The sequence below is a fragment of the Argopecten irradians genome, chromosome 7, assembly GCF_041381155.1.
Source record: "Argopecten irradians isolate NY chromosome 7, Ai_NY, whole genome shotgun sequence".
In the NCBI taxonomy this organism is placed as follows: Eukaryota; Metazoa; Mollusca; class Bivalvia; order Pectinida; family Pectinidae; genus Argopecten; species Argopecten irradians.
Genome location: NC_091140.1, coordinates 38,846,634 through 38,865,684, shown reverse-complemented (window position 1 = coordinate 38,865,684; position 19,051 = coordinate 38,846,634). Strand labels below are relative to the sequence as shown.

General features: G+C 32.7%; 1 protein-coding gene across 2 annotated transcripts; it reads left to right on the top strand.

Moving 5' to 3' along the window:
- Positions 1–3,159: 3,159 nt before the first annotated feature.
- On the top strand, positions 3,160–13,756 carry LOC138328388 (cytochrome P450 3A24-like). 2 transcript variants are annotated; one of them, XM_069275173.1, is made up of 15 exons: positions 3,160–3,462; positions 4,862–4,960; positions 5,545–5,641; positions 5,917–5,969; positions 6,495–6,591; positions 6,950–7,066; positions 7,708–7,796; positions 8,072–8,220; positions 8,742–8,872; positions 9,639–9,741; positions 10,136–10,293; positions 10,871–10,959; positions 11,195–11,332; positions 11,597–11,759; positions 12,621–13,756. In XM_069275173.1, the coding sequence occupies exons 2-15, from the start codon at positions 4,878–4,880 to the stop codon at positions 12,696–12,698; spliced, it is 1,545 nt and encodes a 514-aa protein (XP_069131274.1). In that variant the 5' UTR covers positions 3,160–3,462; positions 4,862–4,877; the 3' UTR covers positions 12,699–13,756. The 2 variants fall into 2 exon arrangements, with proteins under 2 accessions (XP_069131274.1, XP_069131275.1); XM_069275174.1 differs by lacking the exon at positions 4,862–4,960.
- The last annotated feature ends 5,295 nt before the right edge of the window (positions 13,757–19,051 follow it).

Here is a 19,051-nt window from a genome sequence, read left to right as displayed (position 1 = left end):
TTCCAATTATTTTATGCGTATACATGCATATATGTATTATTTTTGTCCAAAACAAAATTTACGACCATTCTTAACATCAACCGCACCGCTCATAAGACACAAGTTCATAAGTTGTAGATTTGCTTTATAATTTTCCTTTGGAAAGACCTTCATATTTATAAGTGAAAAATAATGTCTCGCTTTGAATTTGATATTTGATATTGTTCAGTTTTTTTTTGCCTAGTAGGTAAGCGATATAAAACATGCAAGATAAAATGCATACTTAGCTTTTGATAATAGTTTGTATAATCATTACTTTGTTTCATTAGCAGTAATAGGCACCAATTGTAGCTCTAAAGACAACATTATTGTCTTTTTAGTCTTTTCAGCTACAATATTGCTTATTGCCTTCTTAAAGTCTTTTGAGCTACAGTATTGCAGCTACTCCCAGTAAAGTAGTTATTTGAAACATGAACATGTCTACAATTATATTTAGTCCTACATATAAAAAATGAGAATATTTGATTGGTTGTGGAACGGTGCATTAGTTCGATATTGTTTACTTTCATTTAGAACTAAATATGGCAAATTCAGTGTCCTGATACACCATAATATCAAAAAATATTGTGCCCCAACAATAATATCGCTGTATATCAGTTGAATGTGAAGACATCAGAGTTCTGTTGTTTCATATGTAACAAATAGGTCACATACGTAAATCACATTTTAAGGTATATGCCGTAACTGGGCAAAACATTTAACATTTCGTCATTAATCCATTGAATACCATAAGGTTTGATGAATTAAGCTGTGAAAATCATTAAAATGAATTCATATACCTCATAAACGTTAGTTACGATACAGAAATTATGTAATTGCTGTAAAATATTGTTTTTTTGTTGTATTATGTTTCGGAAAAAATATACGTGGAAAAATCACTTTACAATATCTAATAACACTGTAAAAATGTGAAATAAGTTGTAGACCACAATTTGGCTTCATCGTTTGATCGTATCTACTTATTTCACCTCACTATTGTACTTCCAAAGTTAATTTTGAGCTCTTATGTGAACATGTAAAATGAAAACGTATGCATTGAAAGTACTGTAATTCTTTAAATTTTGGTAACTTTGGCTAATAAATAACATTTTAAAAGAGCATCTTGGTTCGTGAGTATGAAAAATACGGCATATATAACTATAAAGATTTAAATTAATTCCAGAATCAATATGGTAATGTGCCTGTATTAATGTTGAATTACATTTTCTGTAACGAATTCGTAAAAAAAAATCTAACAAACTTAATAAAAGTAAATGCAGAATTTTGAAATACTTAATGATAAAACACTAGCGGTAGTAAAGTTCTTGATACAGATTCCAATGTGACAAGAAGTCCACATTGATATACTTAACTTTGTAATATAGTGCATGTTAAAATATTTGATTGAAGCTTAAAACAAAGGGAGACAATCATTAAAATAAGTTAACTTGAAATGATTTGTGTAAAGGGTGGCATTTCAAACCATGCATTTGCAGACATTATAGACAACATATACAGTATACAATGTTTACAATATGTTTATATACATGTAAGTTATACATAATGCTTTGTTGATTTTTGTAACGTCGCAATAATGGAATTTTTTGGGATGCATTTATAAAATCCATTCTATGATATACATGTACCATTTTACACTACTTTTATACTACACGAATAGCCTTTGTTCATTGACAAGTTTCCATGGCCTCATATATAATCGTTTTTACAATAAGCTGAAAATATTTAAAGTTATAGGTGCCGTAACTATCCAAAAATTTTGACATGCTATTTTTTTTCTTCATTTATCTATTGAAAACCACAAAGATTGATGAAATAAGCCGTGCAAATGTTCATCTTCAATCGTTTTTGCTACGGAAATCTGAATTCGTGTGTTATTTATGTGTGCCAACTCTGTGTTACTATAGTAAACAATAAACATTTTATTCAATATATACATGTATCATGGAAATATAATGTTCCTGAAGGTTTGACGAAACACGAATAGCATAGTTAATGAGTGATCATAATCGAAATTTACAAGGTAGTGTGTGACCTGGTTTAGTAGCCATTCTCGGCGTTTGAACTGTAAAATCGCCGTTTTTATGCCTTATGTACATTTGTTTGTTCAGACTGAAACATGCCTGCAACAATCACTTTATAATCATTAACAACACACTACAAATTTGAAATGATATTGTAGACCATATCTTTGATTCTTGGTCTGACTGTAGGTACATATATACTCATTTCGCTTTACTGCATTTACATATAGTGCGTTTTTGGCTGTACTACTAAAACCCTTCTCATATTTGTACTTGTAAAATTAAAACCAATTCTATGAAAGTACTGTGATTCTCAAAATATAGGTAACTTTTGACGACGAATAGCATATCAAAAGCTTACACTGTATCTTGATTTGTGAGAATGAAAAATACGTCACATATAACTTTAAATGGAATATAACTAATAAATGTCCCATATACATGTACTGACTAAATTCACTAACTACGTATACAAAATTTGGAATTGGATGACTATATATGCTAATGTGTGTGCTAGATAAAGAGCAACACCACAGCCATAACAACACCAAATAAGGCATTACTGATTAACACATGTAGCCCAATGATCTCAATGGGCTAAAAAACACTCATAAAAACCAGTTTCCAGTAATGACCGTATATGGAAAATATATGCTTGTCAATGTATGTGTATCTACCTGTACCCATGTGTTACCGTTGAGGTAGTACAATGTATGTGTATCTACCTGTACCCATGTGTTACCGTCTAGGTAGTACAATGTATGTGTATATACCTGTACCCATGTGTTACCGTTGAGGTAGTACAATGTATGTGTCTCGATGGTTTACCACTACCTGTTATGTGATCAATAGCAATTTTCCTACATTTAATAACATTGACTACTGTAATTTTTGGTTTGTATGATTTAAAGTAAGATGATTATAAAGAATACTAGAAATGTTAAAATAAAGAAGGGTTAGAGACATCAAACGTACATGCATGTAAATCAAAATTCTAAAGAACCTGGTGAAATGATTCACAGAGCATTTGTGAATTGGTACAAAGACACATGCACTAATAAGAGGTTAAATTCGTACAATATGAACACTGTAGTGTACTTTAACACGTTACGAGACTGATATGAACGATATGAAGTATACGTAGTCCACGGTTTATGTCAGTAACAAGGACACATGCTTGTTGCAATCGCTGAGATAATTACTAAATATAGAAAACACACATAGAGCTATACACATACAGGTATATCAGCTGTGTTTTGTCGAGCGTTTGACGTTCCCTTATATGGTGAACAGCTGCGGGGAAATCCCACCTTGACCCGAGTATAAATATACCTGTATAGCCCTCCAGACGACAGGTAATGCCAGAAGTGGGTATACCCTTGATACAAGGTATTTGACAAAGGTAGGTTTTCATTTTACTTATAACTGTTCTGTCAAAACCATGCATATATATAAACGTCTTCTGCTATATGTATCATCAAGGATTCTGCTATATGCATCATACACACATATGACAATATACTATGTATGATATCTCAGGGTGATATGTCTTCGCAAGCTATGTCGGTATTGTCAGGTCCGTATTGATCACGTTTACATATAGACCTCGATTAAACTGGTGATATAAGGTACGCCTAGTATATACCACTTCTTAGATGTACTTCAACATTAAACTAAGTTAATAAAAAGTCTGTATGCATCAGGTCTATCCTTAGTTATTACTGTACAGTCGTGGATTGTGTTGCTTGTAATTTTTTTAATAGTATGCAAACAAATGTATATTTCAGTTTAGTATGGTTTAATGCAAATAGCGGTTGTATATCATATCATGCAAATATGGCATATAGGAAGGCATTTCAATCTTCATAAATACTCCTATTGTCATCCTCGATACTCCAGGGGTTCCGATCACTTACGATCTCTACACCCCTGGACTATCTCATAGTGAAATTGAAGGCAGCTCAGCTGAAAACATTTGACCAATCACAGGCTAGCAAAAATTTCCTTTGAAGACTACAGAGAGAGCGACGCCTAACATCAAAGCCACACAGACACCACAGTGTACCGTTATACGGTTCTTTTGATGTACATCAAATGACTAAATTACCTGTTCTATTCTGTTGCCTCCAGTTTTACTATGAGATAGTCCAGGGGTGTAGAGATGGTAAGTAATCGGAACCCCTGGAATGGAAGGCATTCAATCTTCATAAATACTCCTATTATATACTTATAGGAGAACTAAAAATAAAACGAAGACTAGATTTGAGAAAAAAGATCAATGGTGTATTTGGCAAAACATGCAGAATTATGGAAATGTACTTATTATAAACTCCTAAATCCTTTAACATTTTTTTTTTTAAAAACAGTATTCCCACTATGTTCAGATGACATTATAGCATTGAATAGTATCAATCGGGACGCCTTCATATACTAGTATGCCATATATATTTGCATGATGTAATCTACAATGGCTATTTACAATGTCGAAAATGATTCGATATGTATACTTTTGTAAAGTCAAATCCAGGCAAGTAAGCGCCCCTTGTACATGCTATAATGGCATAGTTATTTGGTAACACTTAAGGTTGCGCCCGGAAGTTATGTTCAATTACACATAAGAAGTGGTATATAGGCATATAATATCAATAGTTTAAACAGGTTCTCATTAACCACGTTTGGTTTGTTTTTGATATAGTGAAATGCAGTAACTTTTCATATAACATGTGTCTGCTGTTAACACCAACAGTTGGACATCTTGAAATGTGTGATGGTATTAATCAAGTCTAAATAATTCATTTCAGAGCGAAGTGCGGCATCATGCTGGTGCTTGGATTAGTTGATATCCCCTGGTGGGCCCAATTACTCATTCTGTTTGTATCATCGATAGTAGCTTACGTAGTGTAAGTAATACACTTATCGTTTTCTATGTATACAGTCTTATACAGAATAAAAAATGTCGTATTAATGGGATCTGAGATCCTACAGTATATGTTTTTTTTTCTTATTAATGAAATTCTATAGTATATGATCTGTATTACATGTATATATGGGATCCTCTATATTTACTGTATTCCTTCTATAATTATGATGATATTGCCTGTGTATACAGTGTATGTCTTAATAATGAGATCCTTGCAATGTTGCACAAACTGGTGTATAGTATATGTAAAGATTTAGTTAGTACAGTGTGAACGGATGGAAAGTATCGGTGAGAGATATCCTACCAAGGGTTATGTATGGGTCAGGCGAGCTTATTTTGCTATTTCAAGTAGCTGTGTAAATACTGTTTGTGTAGTTTGTAGACTGTAAAGTACATACTAGAGAGCATAAGAGAGTATAAATGGGAACAGAGACATTATGAATCCTAGTTTAACAAATAATAAAAGCGTGTAATAGAAAAATAATCCTGTAAATTTTTACAGTGCTTAAAGTCTCTTCCAATATGTCGGTATATCCGATTTCACAATAAAAACCTTTCTTGTAGGTACATGTCATGGGAATATAATGTGTTTAAGAAGATGGGCGTGGATGGCCCAAAACCTACTCTTGTACTTGGAAATATGGGCGCTTTTATGACAGACGTGAGTATCTATTTATTTAAAAATGCTTGAGTTTTTAATAATAATTTTGATATTTCTGTATATATCAATTTTTGATATTTCTGTGTAGAAGGTCTCCTCCTGATATATTTCAAACTCATTCGTTTGGTGAGCAATTGCAGTACTTAACAGATGAGCTATATATGTGATAACGTGAAATGCGAAGTATTATGTAGGTAACGAAACAACTTCGCGAGGACAACTTTAATTATTCCTTTCATCCTTACTAATTAACATATGTCCATTACTCTTTTCAGGGCATTGTCAAGGCGGAGAGGGACCTGTACTTTAAATATGGCAAAATATTTGGGTAAGTAATCAAAGACAATATTGATGGACATATATCATCAAAAATATATTTACAATTCAATATATGATAATATGGAAATAATGCATAGGTAGGATATTTCTAAAACAATTGAACTGATTTCATAAATATTTAACTTGATATTCATTTTTAATGTAGATTTATTTCAGTGGTATTTCTTATCCTTGTAACTTTTTAGTGGTAATGTTATTTTGGTGGTAACTTACTTCAGGTAGTTTTAATATTGTTTAAGCACAGCTTTGTAATAGTTGTTTGAAATCATATTCGTTATATTCATTTAATATAAATAATTTCTTAAGTGCTTATTAGTTATTCTGTTTACATATAGTTGTTGATTTTCCTGAACAACACTTTCAAAACAACCATGTTGTGTATACATGGTAATTTCTGTTTATTAGAAATCAGTATCAATTATTTATACCAAGTTAATGTAGAACGCAATTGTTATCATGTTTTGATATAATATGCGGTTCTACCTAACTCATAATTTGTCTCTTTCAACACCAGGACGTTTGAAACGAAGTACCCCAACCTGTTTATTGGAGATCCAAAGTTGCTGAAAATCATTTTAGTAAAAGATTTCAACAATTTTGTTAACAGAAGGGTTGGTATTTACTATATTAACACTTACTATGTTTAATGGTTTTCATGCTTATCCAATCACATTTGTTGGTAGAAATTGTCATGTTGAGTCTATTTGGAAGTGTTTCCAATACATTTCATATAAGAAACACATTGAAAGCAAACTAATTTGCAATATTTTTAATATAATACTTCATCATTAACATACATATTCATATCATAGACCAATTTCCATATAAACATCTCATACATTTCTTAAAATACCTGGTACTCTATCAGTACCTTATCGCATTCCGTTTGATTATATATTTTATGGATTTTCAAGCTAGCAAAATAAAGCGATACAGTTGCTATAAGAATTTGTGTATTTTAACTTTCAGGATTTTGACCAAATGGATGACCCACTTAGAGAGTCACTTTTAACACTCAAGGATGACCACTGGAGATTTGTTAGAAATATCATCACGCCAACCTTTAGTGGAAAGAAATTGCGAGACGTAAGTGAATTAACGTTAAGTTACTTATTATGCTCGTTTAAGATTGTTAACAGAGGCGGACCAACATGATCAGGTTTATTCCGTCTTTGCATATTACAGATTTAGCTCCCTTGCGGGTAGGTATCGATTGTTACGTCATTATTTTGTGAGCGCAATTTACGTCATTTACTCCGAAAAGTATGACGTTACGCTCGAAAACACATGACGTCACAATCAATACCAACCCGCAAGGGCAGATAACTCTGTAATATGCAAATACGGAATTAGTCCCTCTTTTGGTTTTCAGACGATAACACGAGAGCTGATTTATGGATTTTTTTAAACGTCATACAATGATTAGTTACGGGTTAACACAACTGAGAATAACAAAGGAGTAAAAATCAACTACAAATGTCACTAAACATAGGTAAAAGTCACTGTAATAGCTTTCATATTTCATAAACGGTATAAATGGTATAGGTAAAAGTCACTGTAATAGCTTTCATATTTCATAAACGGTATAAATGGTATTCCTAATGTAAAAATATCTAACATAATATGTATTTAACATCGTCTATCAGGATATATGATCACTAATTTGCGAAATATAAATTCTTTTTTGCCACTGATAATCATGCATTAGTGTATGTGTAATGTTTCAGATGTGCCCTCTCATACGACAAGCTGGTGACATATTACTTGAGAATTTGGAAGAAAAAGCAGCTAAAGGCGAGGAAACTAGTTTAAAAGAGTGAGTACACAATACGTCAACTATAAATCTACATGCTAATTCTAATCATGTTAATTCCTTTTATGTAATTATTCACCAATCAGTTTAACGAGGTATGAAGCGAGAGGATTTTGTTTATCCATTGATTGGTTTTTGGGCAGTAAATTATTTATACAAGACAGTGTAAACAGTTTTATCAATTACAACTTTACTAACCTTTACTTATATGGTATTTTATGCATTAATTCCCAATATGATATATACATGTGTGATATAGAAAAATATATCTATTACAGTACGCTTGGTGCCTTTACTATGGATGTCATTGCACGAACTTCTTTCGGGTTGGAAATCAATTCCCAGAAAGACCCAAACGATCCATTTGTAAAACATGTAAAGACATTTTCGGATTCCAAGATTATAGCATTTCTTCTCATCATTTATCGTAAGTATATTTAGTAAGTAATATCTGAATAATTTAGAAAATTGTCAAAGTTAAGAGATAATTTTATAGCATTTATATTTTATTATCGTATTCTACTCAATGTTATTAGGTGCTCCTACCCTTATAAGCGTCCCTCCGCGTTTTGAGGCAGACTATTAAACACGAAGATTTCTCAATTTATTTTTCTTTTGTAAATTTATTAATATATAGCTTACTCGGTGAAATCATTTTGCGCAATATTAGCCCACATGTGGTCAAATTAACCGGGCGTTTATTGGGTCGAATATGGCAGTATTGAAATTCGTAACTGACTTGAATGTTCTAATTAGTAAACAAATTGATTACCAAGTAATTGAAGAAGCCATACAAATGGAAGCTAAAACTTGTACAAAAATTTGAATGTTTTTTTTATAAGAATTACAAGTAGGTAATCATAATGTGAAAATGTTCAATAAAGTTGAAATAAAATAGTTTCGTTCATTCGCTTTTTTTGTGTTTATTTATACTTTGTTCGGTTTCAGTATTCTTTCCTTTTTTGAACTGGCTACCTCGCCTTATACAGTCTGCGGGCATAAACATGACCAAAGAGGCAACAAATTTCTTCATAAGTGTTACTGAAAAAGCTTTGAAGGACAGACGAGATAATCCAGGGGTAAGTTTACAGGGCGAATGCTTAGCTGTTTGATGGCAACATGCTTTAAGCATACTTTTTACATACATTTTAACATGCTATAGCAGACTGTTTGCGTACTGTTAGCATGCTTATAACAGACTGTTTGCGTACTGTTAGCATGCTTATAACAGACTGTTTGCGTACTGTTAGCATGCTTATAACAGACTGCTTGCGTACGTTAGCATGCTTATAACAGACTGCTTGCGTACGTTAGCATGCTTATAACAGACTGTTTGTGTACTGTTAGCATGGTTATAACAGACTGTTTGCGTACTGTTAGCATGCTTATAACAGACTGTTTGTGTACTGTTAGCATGCTTACAACAGACTGTTTGCGTACTGTTAGCATGCTTATAACAGACTGTTTGCGTACTGTCAGCATGCTTATAACAGACTGTTTGCGTACTGTTAGCATGCTTATAACAGACTGCTTGCGTACTGTTAGCATGCTTATAACAGACTGTTTGCGTACTGTTAGCATGCTTATAACAGACTGCTTGCGTACTGTTAGCATGCTTATAACAGACTGTTTGTGTACGGTTAGCATGCTTACAACAGACTGTTTGCGTACTGTAAGCATGCTTATAACAGACTGTTTTGCGAGAGCATATTAATTTAAGCAAGCAAAAATTGCTGTTCTTTAAGTTTAATATTTTGGCAGAGTTCCGTACCATGATGAACTGAAGCAGGAATTATATCATTATTGTCTATAAACCTTAACATTGGTTTATGATTGGTATTGTAGAAACATGCTGATTTCCTAGAACTCATGGCGCATGCTCAAGCAGCCAATGAGGAGTGTTCTAAACCTGACAGCTCTACACCAGATCCATTGACAGCAAGAAAGAGTACGTAAACATCTATTATACAACACAATTGTTGTAGGCAAGATAAACATACACTATGTAATGTATTTATATATCATTTCAATATATATTCAACAACAAAGTTGTTGAATATGAACACGAATGATAAACAGTTTTGGATTTACTTCAGTGTCGTTATTCCCACAAATGAATTATTATATTTTCTGAAAGAAATCAGGAAATCAATTTTAATGAATTATCAACATATTAATTCTGTCATCAGTTATATTTAAATATCCCTATTAACTTATCCGAATGTGTGAATAATCTGGATATAAAGTAATTTTTTCAGTAAATAAATAAAGCAGACGATGTAACAGATGATCATGTATCTATTTAGAATATCTTTCTTATGTCTTCACTTATTTGTTTTCAGAACTTACGGACAAAGAGATCAGGTCCCAGGCACTTCTGTTTTTCATGGCTGGATATGAAACATCATCAAGTACATTGACCTTCACCTTTTATCACTTAGCCATTCATACAGACATCTGTGATAGAGTCCTACAGGAGCTCGACGATAATCTGGGAAATGTGATTACCTATTGTTACTTCGCATATTTTAGCAGATTAAGTATATTCACTAAGTTAAATTTTAATTATCCATGATAATTAATATATTAAATATTCTTTGTGCATTCTAATTATATCTTAATGCAACATGAAGTCACGTTATCATTGTCCTACTAAATTTAAGATATAGAAGTTATTTTAGTTTATATTTTACGATACATATTTCCTTTTGATATTTATCGAAAATTGGGCGAATCAAAAGTCCTTGATTTTTATGTTAGATATGTCCAAAAGTTTCTTTGGAAAAGTGCAAACGGATTGTCGGAGGTGCATGTAAATTATAATGAAAACGATGGCAATAGGACGCCACCCTGAGGCACGCAACTTTTGGGCAATGGCGTTCACAAAGGGATATTGACTCATTGCTTCTAAAAATTAAACACAGAGTCGATATGTTAGATATTGAAGTCACGTGACAATGTATTAGCAAATAAGCAAAGTGTAAAATCATATCTAATATAAATTCATATATATGATTTACACCTTGATTAAAGAATTCATTTTGCACCCACTTGAATATGACAGTATTTTATTTCAGGAAGCCCCTGATTACGAAAACATCAAAAAGCTTTCATATATGGAAATGGTTATTGAAGAAACGTTGAGAGTCTTCCCTGCAGCATCAAGGTAACTACTATGCCTAGATGTTGTATTACACGTGTATTGATGCTGAGATAAATACACAAAAAGAGTCGGGTGCTAGAAGTTGCCATAGAAGCCCTTATGCAGATATAAAAAAAATTCTCAAAGTCATTTTCTTTTGTATTTGGAAATTTAATAAGGAAATTACGCTTTAGTCAAATCCCAGTAGTTTTAACGAAAACGTCTATTGTTTAATTGCTGTATTTCATCTTTTTATTAGAATCGACCGTATTGCCAGTCGAGATGTTGTCATTGCTAACGTTAAGATTCCAAAAGGCATGCCAGTATCGATGCCTGTAGGAGCTATAATGATGGATCCGGAATACTGGCCGGAACCTGAGAAGTTTGACCCAGAGAGGTAGGAAATGTGTTAGTCAAAGCATTAATACTTCCATACTACAAAATTGTGTCAATATCTTGCACTGTTAGCACCATTTAAAACTTGAAATAAATCATTATCGTCAAGACCAATATTTTGCTATTTTTCATGACATAAGATCTAGTCATGCTGATTTTTTTATCTGTTAACCTTGGATATATGTACCCTCAAAACATTTTACAGCTACAGAATCATGGACTGCTTTACTCAATGTCGAACTCGCGTTTTTATTTTTGCGTTTAGATTCACACCCGAGGCCAAGGCTGAGAGGGACCCGTTCACATATCTGCCGTTTGGAGCCGGGCCCCGGAACTGTATAGGTACCCGAATGGCTATGTTGCAGATAAAGATGTGTATGGCACAGGTTCTACAGTCTTTCAGGCCAGTTCGTACTGACAGAACAGATGTGAGTAATATTTTCCTTACAATTTAATGGTTACCAAACACAGCAAATACACATACTTCTTCTCATTTCCATAGGTGTAATACTGGCTGGCTGAATACAGTAACGTCTCGGCGTCAACAAAATTACTATTTCCCAGGGATAAAAATTAACATTTTGTTCAGAAACTAGGCTAGTTTTACTATAAAAATTGCAAACAACGAGATTTACGTTGAAAGTATCACACAATTTTCATGTATGGAGAATTGACTTGCAAATGCGGGTTTCTCTCGAACTTGGCGAGATATCATACATGATGTTGTAAAATTGCAATAAAAAGTCGAAAAATACTCTCGGAATAACAAACAATGTTGTAAAACCTCGGCAAGCCTCAGGATTTATGACATTTCGTTAAATATCCCTACACTTCATATATGAAAGACTCTAATATTATTTTTGTAATTGGACATCTTTCATTTGATACAGTTTTAGGATGCCATTTTGAAACAAAAATGAGAAATTAATCATTGACAATTTAATGAAATAAATATTTTATTACAACATGAGCCGAATGATGAAGTGTCAGATATACGTAGATATACCTTTCGTTTTAAAAGGCATTTCTTTGTTATATCCATACGCATGTCTTATTTAAGGAAGTTAAATGCACTTCTTTTGTGTTAACCTATTCCGTCTTTGCATACTACAGAGTAAGTCATTATTTTGTGGACGCAATTCACGTCGTTTTCTCCGAAAAGTAGGACGTTACGCTTGAAAACACATGACGTCGAAATCAGTTCCTACCCGCAAGGCCAGATAACTCTGTAATATGCCAATACTATATTGTTGTATGCAATTAATTATTTTTTTAATGATTTTTTTCAGTGCCCACCAAAGCTTAGTAAGATAACGAATTCCGTTGGTGACGAAGGTCTGTGGATCAAGTTTGAAAAGAGGTCATGAGGACTCAGGAAGTCGCAGATCCAATGACTTGTACAGGAAAGGAAGACCAGCAACTGTTGAATTCCTTATTTGTCAATAGGATATATAATGGGCGGTGTAATCCAGTTTGAGTTCTGTTCTTGTTGTACTATTGTGCTATAGGGTGTGTGTAAAACCATCGCATAATCTTTATAACAGTTTGTGACTTTTGATCGTATATCACTAATATTGATAGATGTGAATGAGAACGAGGTAGCAAAGAAAATAATACATATCTCATTGAATACATATACTTTAATAAGCCGAAATCAATGTCTGTTATAGTTCAACAGATTCATATCTATGCAGTATATACAGCAAAAATTGTATAAATTGTACCGTATGTTTCTAACAAATATTACTATGAGCTACTATTGAGGCATAAAGTTGTTGCCAATGACAACCATTTACTCGGATAGACAATTTTACAATGTTTATTGAAAGACTTCATTGGGAATGGGAAATATATAAATTCAAAATATGGATTCGCTTGAAAACTTATATTTCATTGATATTACCAAAACTTTTTCATAAAGAAATAAATTTAAAGCGGACAACATTGCTCTTTTTAGCGATCTAATGGACGACATTGGGACCATATGAATATATTACATTTGAGTTCACATTCATTTTTTTTTCTATTTCACTCTTGCCTGTCTTCGTGTGTCATTTACTAATAATGTTATGATGTTCATTGCCAATAACTCATTTTTATTTCAAGACATATATTTCATTTCAAATATCATAACGGCATATCAATCAAAATCAACAACCAAATGCATAGCATCTAACAAAATGCTATACCACAATACACAAAACATAGAGTGTATATTTTCTGCAATTATATGGCATTATACAAAATATGTGAACACTTTTTACAAAATACTGTCTGAAAGCAAAGGTCAAGCTATAGTGATATTTCAAATGATAAACAAACTTATATATTGTCTTGATGACAAGTCTGTAAATCGTATGCTTTCTCTTTTAGAGTAATTTACATTAATGTTCTTTGTTATTTGAATAAAATATGACTATTTCTTCATCTGCGTTGCCTTGGTATTTCACCATGTTAGCCTGTTTTTTATTATAATCATTCACCAATTACGGAATGTTGTTGGCACTGGAATTCTCAGAGAGGTCTGATATCACGAGTGAAGTTGTTGGTACTGAAGTTCTCATAGAGGTCTGATATCACGAGTGAACGTTGTTGGTACTGGAGTTCCCGTAGAGGTCTGATGTCACGAGTGAATGTTGTTGGTACTGGAGTTCCAAGAGAGGTCTGATATCAGGAATTAAAACATGGCTGTGATGTCATCTATTGTTATAGCTTGAGGTAAAGTCAGAGCAAAGTCTACTTTTATCACCTACTACTGTGGAATAGTTACCTTTTTGCTGTGGAATAGTTTGTGAACTATTCCACGGGAAAAGGTAAATGTAGAGACCGGTGAACATAGCTTATCATGTAGTCAGAAATACATCCTCATTCACTAAATCCACGGAGAGATGGATTAAAAAGATTAACCCATGTACTTGTCAACGTTGTCATGATGTCTTTGTAAACCTATTTTCATAATACCGATATATACAACTTTCATCACTTCATTCAAAAATAATTTCATCATTTCTTTCACAGCCTCTGTATTCACAATCAAGAAAAGAATTCACTTAACAAATCCTGAGGAGATAAGATTAAGATTAAATTCCATGAGATAAACGCTGAATTCTCTGCAAAAATGAAATTATTGATGCAATGCTTGACATGATTTTTCCATATTTCGTTATCCAAATCACTTCATATTCCATAAAAATGGCATCTATCAAATCTATCAAACAAATTTACATCCCAACACCTTTCATGAAGATAATACTCCCAAAGGAATACTTTCGAAAACACACTCTTTTGCCACACGATGTCACTTGTTTTCCTATATGTATCGGAAGTATTATGATCCGAAATATGGGAATATTTTGTTGTTTTTGTTGTTGTTGTATATTTTGATTAGCTCCCTCTAAAGTCTGTGTTTCATGGGAAAAGATTTTTGCCCAAATCACTTTAAATTTATATCCAGAAATCATCACTTTTGTGTTCAAAATCTGCATACAGAGCTACATTTGTATGGTCCTCCATGTTGAACTGTGAAAACTAAACGGAGTAATTGTTTCAGTATGAGTACCATATCGTACCTGTGAATGGTTCTTTCAAAAAAGCATGCAAATCATGATTCTTGTTTTCCGATTGAGGTACTGAAATGAATCATAAATAGGTGTCAAGGTTTAAATAGGTAGGAAGGGTTTACCTGGAGCTGTGGAATAGTTGAACAATACCCAGTGTAATAGTTGAGAGTACCAGTGACTTTCGGTACCATGTTTTAAGTATGAAAAACACCTCAAACTGTAGAATAGTCAAGATAATGCATTTCTCGAGACCCGTAAGGTAATGGTCATCTATTGTTATAGCTTGAGGTATAGTCAGAGCAGAGTCCACTATTATCACCTACTACTGTGGAATACTCACCTTTTGCTGTAGAATAGTTTGTGAACTATTCCACGGGAGAGGGTAACTATTCCACAGTTGAAGGTAAATGTAGAGACCGGTGAACATAGCTTATCATGTAGTCAGAAACACATCCTCATTCACTAAATCCACGGAGAAATGGAATAAAGATTAACCCATGTACTTGTCAACGTTGTCGTGATGTATTTGTAAATTTATTTTCATAATACCGATATATACAACTTTCATCACTTCATTCAAAATAATTTCATCATTTCTTTCACAGCCTCTGTATTCACAATCAAGAAAAGAATTCACTTTAACAAATCCTGAAGAGAGAAGATTAAGATTAAATTCCATGAGACAAATGCTGAATTCTCTGCAAAAATGAAATTATAGATGCAATGCTCGACATGATTTTTCCATATTGCGTTATCCAAATCACTTCATATTCCATAAAAATGGCATCTATCAAATCTATTAAACAAATTTACATCTCAACACCTTTCATGAAGATAATACTCCCAAAGGAATACTTTCAAAAACACACTCTTTTGCCACACGATGTCACTTGTTTTCCTATATGTACCGGTAGTATTATGATCTAAAACATGGGAACATTTTTTTGTTGTTGTATATTTTGATTAGCTCCCTCTAAGGTCTGTGTTTCATGGGAAAAGATTTTTGCCCAAATCACTTTAAATTTATATCCAGAAATCATCACTTTTGTGTTCAAAATCTGCATACAGAGCTACATTTGTATGGTCCTCCACGTTGAACTGTGAAAACTAAACTGAGGAATTGTTTCAGTATGAGTACCATATCTTTTTTTTTTTTTTTTTTTTTTTGCATTTTTTTTTTTTTAATTTTTTATTTTCGAACATTTTACACAGTATATATAAATGGACACTAACACACAATTACTTGCATATGCACTCATTCACAATACTTAAAAACATCAAATTGTACGTTATGAGACATCCATAAAAACATATATTTACCATTAATAGCAAACCATAACGCACATATATGCATGCTCTCACTCTCTCTCTCTCTCTCTCTCACACATACACACACACACACTCTCATACATAGACAGACAGACAGACAAGACAGACAGACGGACAGACATACTAAAGAAGAAAGATAAGAAGGAAGAAGAAAGAAGAGGGGGGAGGTACCGTTACACATACACTATATTATAGTTTAAATATATTATATTAAATAAAAAAATAAATAAATTGTTCTGAAGAATCGTGCTGATCGGCTATATAAACCGGTTAACCCTAACCAAAGATAAAAAGAAAATTAAAGTAAGTTAGCAGTAGTAAAATACCAAGTGAAAGACTAGGGTAAAGGTATATACTTAAAGGTCTAATAAAGGTTTCCATTTCCTCCAGCCTATTTCAAATTGCCTTTTAATATGGTCACTTTGACTAAAAAACATATATTTTTGAACTAAAAAATTATCCTTAATTACATTAATAAGAGCATTGATATTTAAAGAGTTGCTAAGACATCTGGTTTTATAAATGTAATGTTTCATAATTATCAAAATTTCATTGTCAACAGAGCTACAATTTTGTAAAACTATTCCAAAAAGAAATGAATCTTTATTATATGCAAAAGGAATAAACAATAAATCTAATAAAGTTTCAAAATTTTGAAGCAGAGTTTGCACCTCTTTGCATTCCCATAGGCAATGTATAATTGTCTCCCTTTCTGTATTACATAAAGTACACATTGGACTAGGATTTATTCCTATCTTATGAAGGAAGGTATTAGTAACTAATATATGATGAATAATTCTGACTTGAAACCATATCAATTTGGAATTTTTTGTTACCTTAAATGGAAGAGTATATATTTTTAACCACATTTTTGTATCAAAGTTAAAGCTCAAATTCCATTTTCTAGTACCTGTTGGAGTTGTAGATGGAGTTATGATAAACCTATAGAAGTCTTTCACACCCTTTTTGCTTTTAAAGAAAATTTCTAATAATTGTGGTATAAAAGGGTATGAAAGTTTCTCTGGTTTTATTTCGAGATTTCTTAAATAGCGCTTTATTGACAATATTAGTCCATGGTATTGTAAAAAAATTAGTATCTATTCCAAATTTTTGTATAAATTCGTCAAAAGAAAGAAAAGTAAAATTGTCAGAATTTTTCATCAAATCATTTAAAATTAAAATACCTGACCTAAACCAATTGGGGTAAAAAACAAATTTATTATCAATTTTAATATCATTGTTGTACCAGAGAGGTGTTTTGAGGATACACTCTTGTCTATTTAGCCTCATATCTTCAGAATAATTTTAATTTATCCCATGCTTTAAAGACATCTTTCCAAAATTGATTACGACATCTGGATATACACAATTTTACATAATCCTTCCCACAATTATATATCTTATTTAAATCTAGAGTTGACTTGAGGATCAGATACCATTTGCCTGAAGACGAAATTAATCTTCTAACCCATCCTAACTTTAATGAATGGATGAAAGCATACACGTCAATCATCTTAAGCCCACCATCTGCATATTTTTGAATCATAACATCTGATTTGATCTTATGGCATTTACCATTCCACAAAAAATCGAGTAATAAAGAATTTATTGTAGCTAAATATTTTTCTGGTGGGTTTGGTAGGGTTATAAATAGATAGTTAAGTTGCGAGATCAATAAAGATTTAATAACATTGATTTTCCCAATTGGAGTCAAGCTCCTCCTCTTCCAAACAGTAAGAAGTGACTTGAGTTTTACAATTTTTTTGTCAAAATTCATTTTTGGTATCTGATCTAAATCAACTGAAAATTCAACCCCCAAAAATGTAAATCTGGTTTTCCCCCACTGTAAATTCAAATCTGGCCTATATGTTACATTACTGTATTTATAGCTCCCTAACCATATAACTTGTGTTTTACTAGTATTGATATTTAAACCTGAAATTTTTGCATAGTTATTCAACTCAGATATAGACTCATTAAGAGACCTCTCTGACCCATCTAGTATTAAACCAGTGTCATCTGCATATTGCACGTTCAAAATTGGTACATTATCTACATCAATGCCTTTAATATGATTATTATTTCTAATTCTTGCAGCTAGAACTTCTGCACATATAATAAAAATGTAGGGAGCTATTGGATCTCCTTGACGACAACCTCTTTCTATACTGATACGTTCCGATAAATTTCCCCCTTGATTAATTATGAGTACCATATCGTACCTGTGAATGGTTCTTTCAAAAAAGCATGCAAATCATGATTCTTGTTTTTCCGAGTGATGCACTGAAATGAATCATGAATACGTGTCAAGGTTTAAATAGGTAGTAAGGGTTTACCTGGAGCTGTGGAATAGTTAAACAATACCCAGTGTAATAGTTGAGAGTACCAGTGACTTTTGGTGCAATGTTTTAAGTATGAAAACACCTCAAACAGTAGAATAGTCAAGATAATGCATTGTTCGAGACTCGTAAGGGCCGAGAACTATTCATCATCTTGACTATTCCCCAGTCTTCGGTGTTTGTCCTATACTGAATGTTGTTGGTTCCTAGAGAGGTCTGATGTCACCAGTGACTATTTTGTGTTACCTGCAGAATGTCTTTTGATTAAATCAGTTCCTTATATAGGTAAAAAGACTCTTTCATATTTGGATATGAAAGATAGAGATATTCTACCCGAGGGTCACAAAATGTTATAAAAGCCGTGGCTTGCCGAGGTCTAGTCTTACAACGGACAAACCAGTCTTCCCTCTTACTTTATACTGACTATTAAGCAGAAGCTTTTATAGACTATGGTGCGTCCCCACAGGGGACATTACCCAGAGCCTTCCGCAC